Raw genomic sequence first — 14,893 nt, 5'->3', positions numbered from 1 at the left:
CATTATCACAATTTCAGAAGGGTTAAAACCATTAAAAATCAGTTCCCAGTGGCTTATTATATTTTTCGAAGTTTTTTTCAAAATGTTACCCATCACGCAATATCCCTAAAAAAAGCTTCAAAGTGCCTGATTTTAACCATCGTTATAAACACCCGTCCATTTTCCTGTGACGTCACATAGTGAAGCCAACACAAACAAACATGGCGGAAAGAACAGCAAGCTATAGCGACATTAGCTCGGATTCAGACTCGGATTTCAGCGGCTTAAGCGATTGAACAGATTATGAATGTGTTGAAACGGATGGTTGTAGTGTGGAGGCAGGTAGCGAAAACGAAATTGAAGAAGAAACTGAAGCTATTGAACCATATCGGTTTGAACCGTATGCAAGCGAAACCGCCGAAAACGACACGACAGCCAGCGACACGGGAGAAAGCGAGGACGAATTCGGCGATCGCCTTCTAACCAACGATTGGTATGTGTTTGTTTGGCATTAAAGGAAACTAACAACTATGAACTAGGTTTACAGCATATGAAATACATTTGGCAACAACATGCACTTTGAGAGTGCAGACAGCCCAATTTTCATCAATTAATATATTCTGTAGACATACCCTCATCCGCGCTCTTTTCTGAAAGCTGATATGTCCAGTTTTGGAGTTGATGTCAGCAGGCCAGGGAAGCTCGGGTCGATAAGGGGTTTAGCTCGCTCGTCTGCGGGAACAAACTGCCGCCATTGCTTGCCGTGCTCCCGAGGTTCCTTTGTCCCTGAATTGCTCACACACTCTGGCAGATTCAATGGGGGTCTGGCGGCAGATTTCTTTGACTTTATCGTTGGAAATGCATCTGCTTTGAGTGTCGCAGGATATCCACACATTCTTGCCATCTCTGTCGTAGCATAGCTTTCGTCGGTAAAGTGTGCGGAACAAACGTCCAATTTCTTGCCACTTTCGCATCTTTGGGCCACTGGTGCAACTTGAATCCGTCCCTATTCGTGTTGTTACACCCTCCGACAACACACCGACGAGGCATGATGTCTCCAAGGTACGGAAAACAGTCGAAAAAACGGAAAATAACAGAGCTGATTTGACTCTGTGTTTGAGAAAATGACGGATTGCTTCCCGATGAGACGTCACGTTGTGACGTCATCGCTCCAAGAGCGAATAATAGAAAGGTGTTTAATTCCCCAAAATTCACCCATTTAGAGTTCGGAAATCGGTTAAAAATATATATGGTCTTTTTTCTGCAACATCAAGGTATATATTGACGCTTACATAGGTCTGGTGATAATGTTCCCCTTAAACCTTGTAGATTGTTATAGTAACAATAGGTTAAGCTTTGTCTGTGTGCCATGTGTTACCCAGATTACCCTAGGGCAACAACGTTAACATGTTTGATGAAACATGATTATGTGCATGAGTTTATGTATGTATATGTACTTGTATATGTACAGAATGTGTATATGAATTTTTGTACAGTGAATGTGCGTGTGGATGTACGAACTTTAAGTATAATATTGTAAATTCCACTTAATTTATTTTCATGTACATTTTGGGTGTCCCATTCAGTAAAAAAACTGTAAAATTCTATTTCGTTTTTTTGAGGTGGTTTGTCATAACTTGTTTAGAATTATATCAAACATAGTGACTCTTGGTATTAGTGTTCCTGGAAAAAAAAGGGACCCAAACACATATATTGTAAAGCAGATTTTTACAGCTAAATGTGTATATATCATTTATACACACATACACCTTGGCCCCCCCGGACACATGTTTTCTCTCAATGTGGCCCCTGAGTCAAAATATTTGCCCAGCTCTGAATTAGAGTATATTTAAAGGGGAACATTATCACCAGACCTATGTAAGCGTCAATATATACCTTGATGTTGCAGAAAAAAGACCATATATTTTTTTAACCGATTTCCGAAATCTAAATGGGTGAATTTTGGCGAATTAAACGCCTTTCTAATATTCGCTCTCGGAGCGATGACGTCACAACGTGGCGTCACATCGGGAAGCAATCCGCCATTTTCTCAAGCACCGAGTCAAATCAGATCTGTTATTTTCCGTTTTTTCGACTGTTTTCCGTACCTTGGAGACATCATGCCTCGTTGGTGTGTTGTCGGAGGGTGTAACAACACGAACAGGGACGGATTCAAGTTGCACCAGTGGCCCAAAGATGCGAAAGTGGCAAGAAATTGGACGTTTGTTCTGCACACTTTACCGACGAAAGCTATGCTACGACAGAGATGGCAAGAATGTGTGGATATCCTGCGACACTCAAAGCAGATGCATTTCCAACGATAAAGTCAAAGAAATCTGCCGCCAGACCCCCATTGAATCTGCCGGAGTGTGTGAGCAATTCAGGGACAAAGGCCCTCGGTAGCACGGCAAGCAATGGCGGCAGTTTGTTCCCGCAGACGAGCGAGCTAAACCCCCTATCGACCCTAGCTTCCCTGGCCTGCTGACATCAACTCCAAAACTGGACAGATCAGCTTTCAGGAAAAGAGTGCGGATGAGGGTATGTCTACAGAATATATTCATTGATGAAAATTGGGCTGTCTGCACTCTCAAAGTGCATGTTGTTGCCAAATGTATTTCATATGCTGTAAACCTAGTTCATAGTTGTTAGTTTCCATTAATGCCAAACAAACACATACCAATCGTTGGTTAGAAGGCGATCGCCGAATTCGTCCTCGCTTTCTCCCGTGTCGCTGGCTGTCGTGTCGTTTTCGTCGGTTTCGCTTGCATAGGGTTCAAACCGATATGGCTCAATAGCTTCAGTTTCTTCTACAATTTTGTTTTCGCTACCTGCCTCCACACTACAACCATCCATTTCAATACATTCATAATCTGTTAAATCGCTTAAGCCGCTGAAATCCGAGTCTGAATCCGAGCTAATGTCGCTATAGCTTGCTGTTCTTTCCGCCATGTTTATTTGTGTTGGCTTCACTATGTGACGTCACAGGAAAATGGACGGGTGTTTATAACGCTGGTTCAAATCAGGCACTTTGAAGCTTTTTTTAGGGATATTGCGTGGTGGGTAAAATTTTGAAAAAAACTTCGAAAAATATAATAAGCCACTGGGAACTGATTTTTAATGGTTTTAACCATTCTGAAATTGTGATAATGTTCCCCTTTAACACATGCGGCCACCGGACCTTAATTTGCCCAGATCTGGGCTATATGAATACCTTCCCTACTGTATAGTCCAGGGACTGGTACAATTCCAAAACATGCACACAATATGTAGCCATGAATATGACGAATATGATCGCTCCTCTCAGGTACATAATGATGACCGACACAACTTAGAAGAGCAATAAAATAAAATTTAAATTAAAATCAATTAAAATTAAAATGCACCACATGCTCGCTCCCCGGCAACGACATTTGTGTGCGTAATAAAGATGTGTTATTTAGCTAACACTCTCTCAAGTAATTAATAACAGACGGCACCTTGCATGATGGAAATTAATAAGAATGACTGAAAATAAGTATGTTGCCAGAAATTGTAGTAAAATTGTGTGGAAGTGATAGGACAAGCAAACGGGGCCCTCAATGTAGAAGTTGGGGGCCAAAGTACGATAAGGCTGCCTTGGATTAATCATATAGGCTTCAAGATGAAGTGAAGTGAATTATATTTATATAGCGCTTTTCTCTAGAAACCCAATATCTAAGTTACATTTAAACCAGTGTGGGTGCACTGCAAAAAGTCAGTGTTCAAAAACAAGAAAAAAATATACAAAAATTAAGGGTATTTTATTTGAACTAAGCACAATTATCTGCCAATAGAACCAAAAGTAAAATGAGCTAACTTCAATGAACCCAAAAATACCTTAAAATAAGTATATTCTCACTAATAACAAGTGCACTTTTCTTGGTAGAAAAAAAACATTAGACCTTTTTGCTCAATATGTTGAAAAATATTAAATTAAGTAAATGCTAGTGCCATTATCTTGACATAATGATATGTGCTCGGCATTACATTTCTTGAAACCAGCAAACTTATACTAAAAATGTATGTATTGTCGCGCCAAGTGCATGCTCTTTCAGTCAATTAGTGTGCATATATACAGCCTGGTCCCCGGCCAAAAATGTTTTAATTGTAATTTTGAAGAATTCATCTGAATGTGCATGAACTATTTCCGTTCAAAATTGTTAGAAATGTCACATATGTTTAAATATTAACTGTTAGTTTACTGTACTGTGCCAACTGTACTACTATATGAGTACGTATTTTCTATTGTTTCATTGAAAATAAAACAGCAAAGTCAATTTGGCTGTCATCTGTTTTAATTATGAGACAAAATTGTGTCAAAGTCATGATTTTTTTTTTCATGCTTGAAATAAGAAAGTATTACTTTAAAAAAGAAGTTTTATACTTGTGAGTGTTGATGATGCAGCTTTGCAACACTTGATATTCTAGTTTCAAGCATGTTTTACTCAATATAGGTCATCAAATCTCAGCAATAAGATCATTTAGGCCCAAAGTGTCACGACTCGGTCCTTGGGTTTTGTTTTTCCTGAAGGCAACGGAAAGTTGGCTCGGGCGAGACGGGAATGTGAGTACATATTTTTATTTAATATATCAAAAAAGAACAAACGAAAAGCGCGCACAATGGCGGAGGTACAAAACTAGGCTATTGAAAACAAAACTTGCACATAGGCAGAAACTGTGAACAATGAAACAAAAACACTACCTGTGGCATTAATAAACAAAAACTTACTTGGCATGGACTATGAAGTGCGCAGACGTAAACAGAGTGTGACAGGGGTATGAATCCGGATGTCGCCAGAAAGTCAAACTGAAAACAATGAACTTAAATACTACAGACATGATTAGTGAAAACAGGTGCGTGACTCAAAACGTGAAACAGGTGTGTGACGTGACAGGTGAAAACTAATGGTTGCTATGGTGACAAAAACAAAAGTGCACAAAAAGTCCAAAAAACAAAACCGAACATGACTAAAACAAAATGATCACACAGACATGACACAAAGCACTTAAAACAAGTAAAACAAGTAAAACACTCTAACATAAAATCTGCTTAGTGAGAAGAATTCTCATATCAGACAGAAAATAAGCAAAGATATTTAATCTTACTTAGATTTCAGTTTTTGGAGTGTAGGCCACTGAGTAGGTAACTAGGATGGCGGAAGCGGGAATCGAACCCGGAACCCTCAAGTTGCTGGCACTCTACCAACCGAGCTTTGCCGCCCACGAAGAAAGAGAGCTGTGTCTTTTGTATTTAGTCAGGCTATATAACCACGTGAAGCATCCTTCTAACTGCCTGTTAGGTTTGCCTGCAAGGGAAAAATGAAATCGATTAAAAAAAATGTCCCCCCCTATAAGTGGGAATTGTCATCTCGCAGTCCTTTCTTTGAGGCAGATTTTACGCAGAGGTTTCCCGTTTTCTCTCACTGTCTGGCGGAGAACTTGCACCTGTGCTCTTCTTCTTGTTTGTCACTTTCTCAAAATGTTTTAATTGCTCGGGGTATTGTCGTCGTGTGAAAGTGAAACAGTGTTCACATCTGTCGACACTTTGAGTTTGTTTTTGGCAGAATATTTTGTGATCTGTTTATGCAGGCTGTGATTTGTGAATAATTGCATAGTATGTGTGACATACAGTAACTTGTAGGATTTAGCTGAAATTAATATGGATACTGTTATGTGAAAGAGACGGCACAGACAGGATGATCATAAATCCCTTATCGGAACAGCCTTAGTTGATTTCTTCCTCCAAAACTAGATTGTAAACAACACTGATAGAGTGTTCATTCATTCATTCAGAAAACGACAAGAACGTTGAGTTAATTGCAATTACAATCAATATTGTGGCCTTTCCTCAGAAACCACAAACGGTCCAACAAAAACATAAATGTGCTTTGTTAGTGGAATCCAATTAAACTATCAAAAGCCACAAAAAACCGTTGAGACACGTGTTCTAGTAACATTATCACAATTTCAGAAGGGTTAAAACCATTCAAAATCAGTTCCCAGTGGCTTATTTTATTTTTCGAAGTTTTTTTCAAAATTTTACCCATCACGCAATATCACTAAAAAAAGCTTCAAAGTGCCTGATTTTAACCATCGTTATAAACACCCGTCCATTTTCCTGTGACGTCACATAGTGATGCCAACACAAACAAACATGGCACATAGAACAGCAAGCTATAGCGACATTAGCTCGGATTCAGACTCGGATTTCAGCGGCTTAAACGATTCAACAGATTACGCATGTATTGAAACGGATGGTTGTAGTGTGGAGGCAGGTAGCGAAAATGAAATTGAAGAAATAACTAAAGCTATTGAGCCATATCGGTTTGAACCGTATGCAAGCGAAACCGACGAAAACGACACGACAGCCAGCGACACGGGAGAAAGCGAGGACGAATTTGGCGATCGCCTTCTAATCAACGATTGGTATGTGTTTGTTTGGCATTAAAGGAAACTAACAACTATGAACTAGGTTTACAGCATATGAAATACATTTGGCAACAACATGCACTTTGAGAGTGCAGACAGTCCAGTTTTCATCAATTAATATATTCTGTAGACATACCCTCATCCGCACTCTTTTCCTGGGGCTCTGGCGGCAGATTTCTTTGACTTTATCGTTGGAAATGCATCTGCTTTGAGTGTCGCAGGATATCCACACATTCTTGCCATCTCTGTCGTAGCGTAGCTTTCGTCGGTAAAGTGTGTGGAACAAACGTCCAATTTCTTGCCACTTTCGCATCTTTGGGCCACTGGTGCAACTTGAATCCGTCCCTGTTCGTGTTGTTACACCCTCCGACAACACACCGAGGAGGCATGATGGCTCCAAGGTACGGAAAACAGTCGAAAAAAACGGAAAATAACAGAGCTGATTTGACTCGGTGTTTGAGAAAATGGCGGATTGCTTCCCGATGTGACGTCACAAAGTAAACCGTATGCAAGCGAAACCAACGAAAACGACACGACAAATTCGGCGACCGCCTTCTAACCAACGATTGGTATGTGTTTGTTTGGCATTAAAGGAAACTAACAACTATGAACTAGGTTTACAGCATATGAAATACATTTGGCAACAACATGCACTTTGAGAGTGCAGACAGCCCAATTTTCATCAATTAATATATTCTGTAGACATACCCTTATCCGCGCTCTTTTCCTGAAAGCTGATCTGTCCAGTTTTGGAGTTGATGTCAGCAGGCCAGGGAAGCTAGGGTCGATAGGGGGTTTAGCTCGCTCGTCTGCGGGAACAAACTGCCGCCATTGCTTGCCGTGCTACCGAGGCCCTTTGTCCCTGAATTGCTCACACACTCCGGCAGATTCAATGGGGGTCTGGCGGCAGATTTCTTTGACTTTATCGTTGGAAATGCATCTGCTTTGAGTGTCGCAGGATATCCACACATTCTTGCCATCTCTGTCGTAGCGTAGCTTTCGTCGGTAAAGTGTGCGGAACAAACGTCCAATTTCTTGCCACTTTTGCATCTTTGGGCCACTGGTGCAACTTGAATCCGTCCCTGTTCGTGTTGTTACACCCTCCGACAACACACCGACGAGGCATGATGTCTCCAAGGTACGGAAAACAGTCGAGAAAACGGAAAATAACAGAGCTGTTTTGATAGAAAGGCGCTTAATTCGCCAAAATTCACCCATTTAGAGTTCGAAAATCGGTTAAAAAAATATATGGTCTTTTTTCTGCAACATCAAGGTATATATTGACGCTTACATAGGTCTGGTGATAATGTTCCCCTTTAATGCCAAATATGCTGAGCGTTTTACTTCAAATTCTCTGCCGGTTGTAGGCAGAGCAAGATATTGATCTTTGTGATAAATACTGAGTGTGCATCTCCTAGGGGCTCAGCCACTGATTGTGTTTGCCGTTGTTTTTCAGATGGTCACTAAACGGAACGCCTATCGATCTTGGGAACGACTACAGGCGTCGCATGTCTGGGGGCAGCTTGATCATTAGCAACCTGGACAAGGACCAAGACACCGGGACGTATCAGTGTAAAGCCTTCAACGCCTGGGGGTCGGTCTTGAGCCGGAAGGCGACCGTCCAATTTGCATGTGAGTTCTTACTAACAGACACTGACAGCACTCTGACGCAGACATTCTGACATCTGGATGACTCCTGTCGGTCGACTTTGACACGCATGTAATGTGCTTTAGCCTACGTCGGCTCTCATTTGCTATTCAGATTGCTTCGGGATAGATTTTAGAGGGAGTGATGGTGATCGAACGAAATGCAACAAACCACCGTGGGTAAGGCGGATCCCGAACTGTATTGATTCCAATTAGCGGTTCCAGGTCTGACAACATCGACAAGAACGGACACATAGTTTGGCGGATTAGACGCCGTGATCCATACTTTAAGGAGCCAAGACTCGAGTAATGAAGACGTGTTTGGTCTGCCTGCCATATCGCACAAGCAGAGTGCGATTATGACGCGGGTTTCACTTTCCCTGATTGACATCGCAGAGTCGGCGCTATCTTTCTGATCAAACTCGCACACTATTGATTGTTTTCTCAAGGGTAAAGAACCTTTAACTTCCTCCCGTGAGCTAGGCTGCCGTTATCCATATAGTCCCGTAATGAATCTTACATGTGGAGGCTGGGTAAAGAGCAGTGCTGCCTGACATTTATTGTCTGCCAAAAGCACAGCGAGGGAGGTCTTAGAGATCAGCATGGCTGATGCACTTCCTGGGTGTAATGACACTGCCCCTATATAGAAGTGCTGAGGCTCCTTTCCATCGAGAGTAAGCTTTTGAAGCGCATTCTTTTTGAGCTGTATCCCTAAAAGGAGTCAAGCATCTTGATAGATGATACAATATGGTTGAAGCTAGAGATGTCCGATAATGGCTTTTTTGCCGATATCCGATATTGTCCAACTCTTAATTACCTATTCCGATATCATCCGATACCGATATATACAGTCGTGGAATTAACACATTATTATGCCTAATTTTGTTGTGATGCCCCGCTGGATGCATTAAACAATGTCACAAGGTTTTCCAAACACAAATCAACTCAAGTTATGGAAAAAAATGCCAACATGGCACTGCCATATTTATTATTGAAGTCACAAAGTGCATTATTTTTTTTTAACATGCCTCAAAACAGCAGCTTGGAATTTGGGACATGTTCTCCCTGAGAGAGCATGAGGAGGTTGAGGTGGGTGAGGGTGTAGCGGGGGTGTATATTGTAGCGTCCCGGAAGAGTTAGTGCTGCAAGGGCTTCTGGGTATTTGTTCTGTTGTGTTTATGTTGTGTTACGGTGCGGATGTTCTCCCGAAATGTGTTTGTCATTCGTGTTTGGTGTGGGTTCACAGTGTGGCGCATATTTGTAACAGTGTTAAAGTTGTTTATACGGCCGCCCTCAGTGTGACCTGTATGGCTGTTGATCAAGTATGCGTGGCATTCACTTGTGTGTATGTGTGTGCTTGAAACTGATGGTATCAAACCAGTCAAAAGATCATACGACGTATCAGCATTTCTTGACATCTTTGAGTGAAGACCATTGTTAAACCCGTCCAACGCTACATTATTATGTGGCTGGGCCGGCACGCTGTTTATATGGAGGAAAAGCGGACGCCTGGACAGCATGCGGCTCTTGAGGGGTGAAGGTTTCAGGTGAGAGAGGACGCTAAAGGCAGTGCCTTTAAGGCACGCCCCCAATATTGTTGTCCGGGTGGAAATCGGGATAAATTCGGGAGAATGGTTGCCCCGGGAGATTTTCGGGAGGGGCACTGAGATTCGGGAGTTTCCCCGGAAAATCGGGAGGGTTGGCAAGTATGCATTATGGTTGAAGCACTTTTAAGCTTGTTTAAAAAAACGTTTAAAGTAGGGTTGTACGGTATACCGGTATTGGTATAGTATCGCGATACTAATGAATTCGGTACTATACCGCCTCTAAAAAGTGCCGGCATGATCGGCAGCGCACGATCACAGAGTTCTTACAAGCAGACACAGCGTGCAGACAGAAAAGGGAGACTGGACGCATTTAGGTTTAAAAACGAACAATACACACTGCAAAAAGTCAGTGTTCAAAAACAAGAAAATAAAATACAAAAATTAAGGGTATTTTATTTGAACTAAGCAAAATTATCTGCCAATAGAACAAGAAAATTTGGCTTGTCAAGACTTTCCAAAACAAGTAAAATTAGCTAACCTCAATGAACCCAAAAATACCTTAAAATAAGTATATCCTCACTATTAACAAGTGTACTACTATATGAGTACGTATTTTCTATTGTTCCATTGAAAATAAAACAGCAAAGTCCATTTGGCTGTCATCTGTTTTAATTATGAGACACAATTGTGTCAAAGTCATGATTTTTTTGTTCTTGTTTGAAATAAGAAATGTTTACTTTAACACAATTGTTTTATACTTGTTAGTGTTGAGGACACAGCTTTGCAATAGTTGATATTCTAGTTTCAAGCATGTTTTACTCAATATAGGTCATAAAATCTCAGCAACAAGCTGTAATATCTTACTGAGATCATTTATGACCAAAACACTTAAAACAAGTAAAACACTCTAACATAAAATCTGCTTAGTGAGAAGAATTATCTTATAAGACAGAAAATAAGCAAATATCACCCTTATTTGAGATATTTAATCTTACTTAGATTTCAGGTTTTTGCGGTGTGAGTGAGTGAGTGAGTGAGTGAGTGAGTGAGTGAGTGAGTGAGTGAGTGAGTGAGAGAGTGAGTGAGAGAGAGAGAGCGAGAGAGAGAGCTGGGCTGTTTGCGCCCACGGACAATTTTTGTGTGAAAAAAATAGTGTAATTTGCTGCATGTATGGAAGAGAAACTGATCCCATCACGCTAATATTGATCCGATACCAGTACCCACCTTAGTACCGTAACAGTCTTCTGTCCTCAGTCTGCACAAACAAAAAGTCAATAAGTCTCCAGAAAGATTTTGCGATTTATGATCGTGTCTTGCAATTATTACATTGTCCCTACTTGGTCGTGCTGAATATTTTACATTTCAAGTGGCAAGATGTCACAAAGTGGAATCAATGTGACCTTTCTACACAACACTGAGTGCCTCCATTGCATGCACAACTACCATTTACTCCCTTTTTTTCCTCTTCTCATAAGGAAAGGAATCACTGCAGCTACAGTGAGTTTGGCCTCAGGCATTTACAGTAACACTGTGGCCAGTTCACTGCAGCGAAGACCTATATTTCTACGCTCCGAAGCCTCAGAAAAGGTTGTCCTATATATTTCTATATCTCTACCGTCTGTGACATTTTGTGCAAACTCGAACATATCAAACTGAGCTGTCTTCTCATTTACACCAGCAGATTTCTGCTAAAAGTGTGCATACCTGGGGCTGTCAAATATAACGAGAATAATCAAATTAATTCATTAGTATTATTACTCCGATTGGATTTTTAACTCAATGTTATCTCACAGTTTGTCCGAGTGTTGGTATGCTCAAATCGGCATGTTGTTTGTGTCAATTTTAGCATTAATTAGCTTGCAGTCAAGGATTGACCAAATATGCCTGATTAGCAGAGGTTGGACCAAGTCATTGTTTTGCAAGTCACAAGTAAGTCTCAAGTCTTTGCCCTCAAGTCCGAGTCAAGTCCCGAGTCAAGACAGGCAAGCCCCGAGTCAAGTCCAAAGTCAAGACTGGAAAGTCTCAAGTCAAGTCCTAAGTCCTGCATTTTGAGTTTCGAGTCCTTTCAAGTCCTTTTAACCACAGACTAATATATTAACACAGATTGTGTATGCTTTTCAAACGCTGTATTTATTTATTAAAACAAGTGCATTTTAAATTGCAGGAAAGAAAATTGTGCTGACATTGCACTTTATAATAGCACTATTAACCAGTCATTTTAAACATTAACTCATTCCTTTACAGAACAAACACATTGAAAAATAAAGTGCAAATGTACTTATTTGTACAAAAGTGTTAACATTGAAAAAACATGACATATACGTGAACATAACAAAAAAGGTGTACTTTTTATATGTCAGGGCCCTATGCTGCATTGCATTTGCAAAAGACCAAATTAGCCAAGAGTCTGTCAGTCATTTGTGCACGATGGGGGCGTAGTATGATGCCACCATGGCTGAAAACTCGCTCCACTGGAGCACTGGAGGCAGGCACTGCCAAGACTCTCATGGCCACTCGGAACAGTGAAGGAAGAGTCTTCATGTTCAATGCCCAGAACAAAAGGGGGGAGAGAGTTTTTTTGGGTTGGTGCACTACTTGTAAGTGTATCTTGTGTTTTTTATGTTGATTTAATAAAAAAAATAAATAAAAAAAATAAAAATAAAACAATTATTTCCTGTGCGGCCCGATACCAAACGATCCACGGACCAGTACCGGGCCGCGGCCCGGTGGTTGGGGACCACTGAGGTAAACAACCAACAGTATGTCAGAAAGCTAGCTAAAACGGTACACATATTCATAATATAGTATACATTTTAACTGACCTTTATTTTACTATTTTTGTCTTTTTTTAGGTGGCTAAAATACGCGGTGCTGCTGACCGCCGTCTAACGTTACGTGTGATATATTGACCAACGTAACCCTGCTTAAAAAAAATCACTGAACAAAAAGTATGAATAAGGTAGTGAACTGCAACAGATTCCCGTGTTTGCAATAACGTTATAACGTTAGCAGTGAGTTTACAGCCTCACTGATTTAACTACACAGCAAATAAAAGTCACGTTACTTAGCCAATAAACGTTATCTTACATTCAAAACTTACCGTTCTTTGTGCAACTTCAAATGCCGGACGAAGTTGGAAGTTGTTGCCTCTCCATCAGTAATTTTCGAACCGCATGTGTTGCATACTGCAAACCGTTTTGTGTTGACCACCTCGTAATTTTTATACCTAAACGAAATTATTTTAGGTATCATTTTTTGTTCACTGGCGTGTGGTTTGGACATGTCTTCTTCGTTGGTTGTCCTGCAATTTGATTGGATGAATGCTGTGTGATGAAAACAAAGTAGATCTAATTTGATTGACTGTTGTACTGACAGCACACCAGCTGACACACGCAACGCTGATAGACAAGTACACAATGAAAAACACAGAGCGCTCCCGAATAACTTTTTCATCTTTGGGTTTTGGGGAAAGTAGCAAGTCATGTCAAGTCATGTCAAGTCATGTCAATTCAAAAGGCTCAAGTCCAAGTGAAGTCACAAGTCATTGATGTTAAAGTCTAAGTCGAGTTGCAAGTCTTTTTACATTTTGTCAAGTCGAGTCTAAAGTCATCAAATTCATGACTCGAGTCTGACTCGAGTCCAAGTCATGTGACTCGAGTCCACACCTCTGCTGATTAGTACTCCAGCAAATCAATAAAATCAACAAAGCTCACGCACAGTATAAAACGTTTGGTGGACGAAATGAGACAAAGAAGAAGTGGCTTAAAACACATATTTCTGTGGCAGCGTTGAAGAAATGTGTACATGTAAACAAACTACGATGAGTTCAAGGATCGCTGAAATTAGTAGGACAAAATTGCCAAATACTCTCATCAGTGAAGCATGTTTAATATAAACAGTGGTATTTCTAACAATTAGGAAGGTTTGTGTCATGTTTGTTCTCCTACAGAAAATATATTAAAACAAATATCTTATTTTTTTCTTCATCTTTTTTACATTTTCATACATCTCTGAAAGAGGTCCAGGGAGCCGCCAGTTGCTGACCCCCGCTCTAATACATAAGAAACATTGTTTTTATCCTTATTTCAATTCAGAGATGTTAAAGCTATTTCTGAACAATTGAAACTTATCAGAAAGACACATTATTTTAAGCATAACGAAACATGCAGAATAACTCCTGATAAGCCTCTGTAAATTTGTATTTTTGGTAAAATGAAAAAAATAAAAATAATATATATATATATATATATATATATATATATATATATATATATATATATATATATATATTTATGTATTTATATATATATATATATATATATATTTTATTTTTGTAATATATACATATATATATACATATATACATATATAATATATATATATACATATATATAATAAATATATATATGTATATATTGTCACATGGGGGTTATGCAGCTTGCTGCAGTTTGTTCTCTCAATGCAAAAACGGCTCCGGACGAAGACGAAAAGGTAAGATTTGATTTATTACCATAAATCACCCAACTACCAAAACACAAACAACACAATAAAAAGGCAAGCGTGCCTAAAACAAGTGAAGCTAATACTTAGCAGAAGCTATGGCATGGAATGAACAAAACTTCCTTGGCATGAACGAGACGTAAACAGTGTGTCATAATCAATGAAGCCAGGCAGACTGACAGGCAAAGGTAACTTAAATAATGCCTCTGATTAGTGCTCGGGAAGCAGGTGAGCGGGCGAGCACTAATCAGAGACAGGTGGACAAAATAAGTCGCCATGGTGACAAAGACAAACAAGGAAGCCTAAACGGGAAGTCCAAAACTAACAGAACAAAACAAAACTAAACATGATCCGGACCACGGATCATGACATATATATATGTATATATATGTATATTAATATAATATATATATATATATATATATATATATATATATATATATATATATATATATATATATATATATATATATATATATATATACATATATATAATATAGATATATATACATATATATAATATATACAGTTGACTTCAGCGGTCGCGGAGGCAAAAACTCGGACATGGGAGGAGTTCGGGGAAGCCATGGAAAAAGACTTCCGGACGGCTTCGAAGCGATTCTGGACCACCATCCGCCGCCTCGGGAAGGGGAAGCAGTGCACTACCAACACCGTGTATGGTGCGGATGGTGTTCTGCTGACCTCGACTGCGGAAGTTGTGGATCAGTGGAGGGAATACTTCGAAGACCTCCTCAATCCCACCAACACGTCTT

The 14,893-nt window shown here is 39.9% G+C and overlaps 1 protein-coding gene across 1 annotated transcript in view; it reads left to right on the top strand.

Moving 5' to 3' along the window:
- Positions 1 to 14,893, top strand: part of cntn3b (contactin 3b) — a 156,014-nt gene that overhangs the window by 30,540 nt on the left and 110,581 nt on the right. The window contains exon 3 of the mRNA XM_061923961.1: positions 7,883 to 8,058. Within this exon, the coding sequence (XP_061779945.1) occupies positions 7,883 to 8,058 (176 nt within the window). The remainder of the gene's footprint in view (positions 1 to 7,882; positions 8,059 to 14,893) is intronic.

The sequence above is a fragment of the Nerophis lumbriciformis genome, linkage group LG28 (genome assembly GCF_033978685.3).
Source record: "Nerophis lumbriciformis linkage group LG28, RoL_Nlum_v2.1, whole genome shotgun sequence".
Classification (NCBI taxonomy): Eukaryota; Metazoa; Chordata; class Actinopteri; order Syngnathiformes; family Syngnathidae; genus Nerophis; species Nerophis lumbriciformis.
Note: the sequence above shows the minus strand (reverse complement) of the source record. Positions and strands in the feature narration are given on the sequence as shown.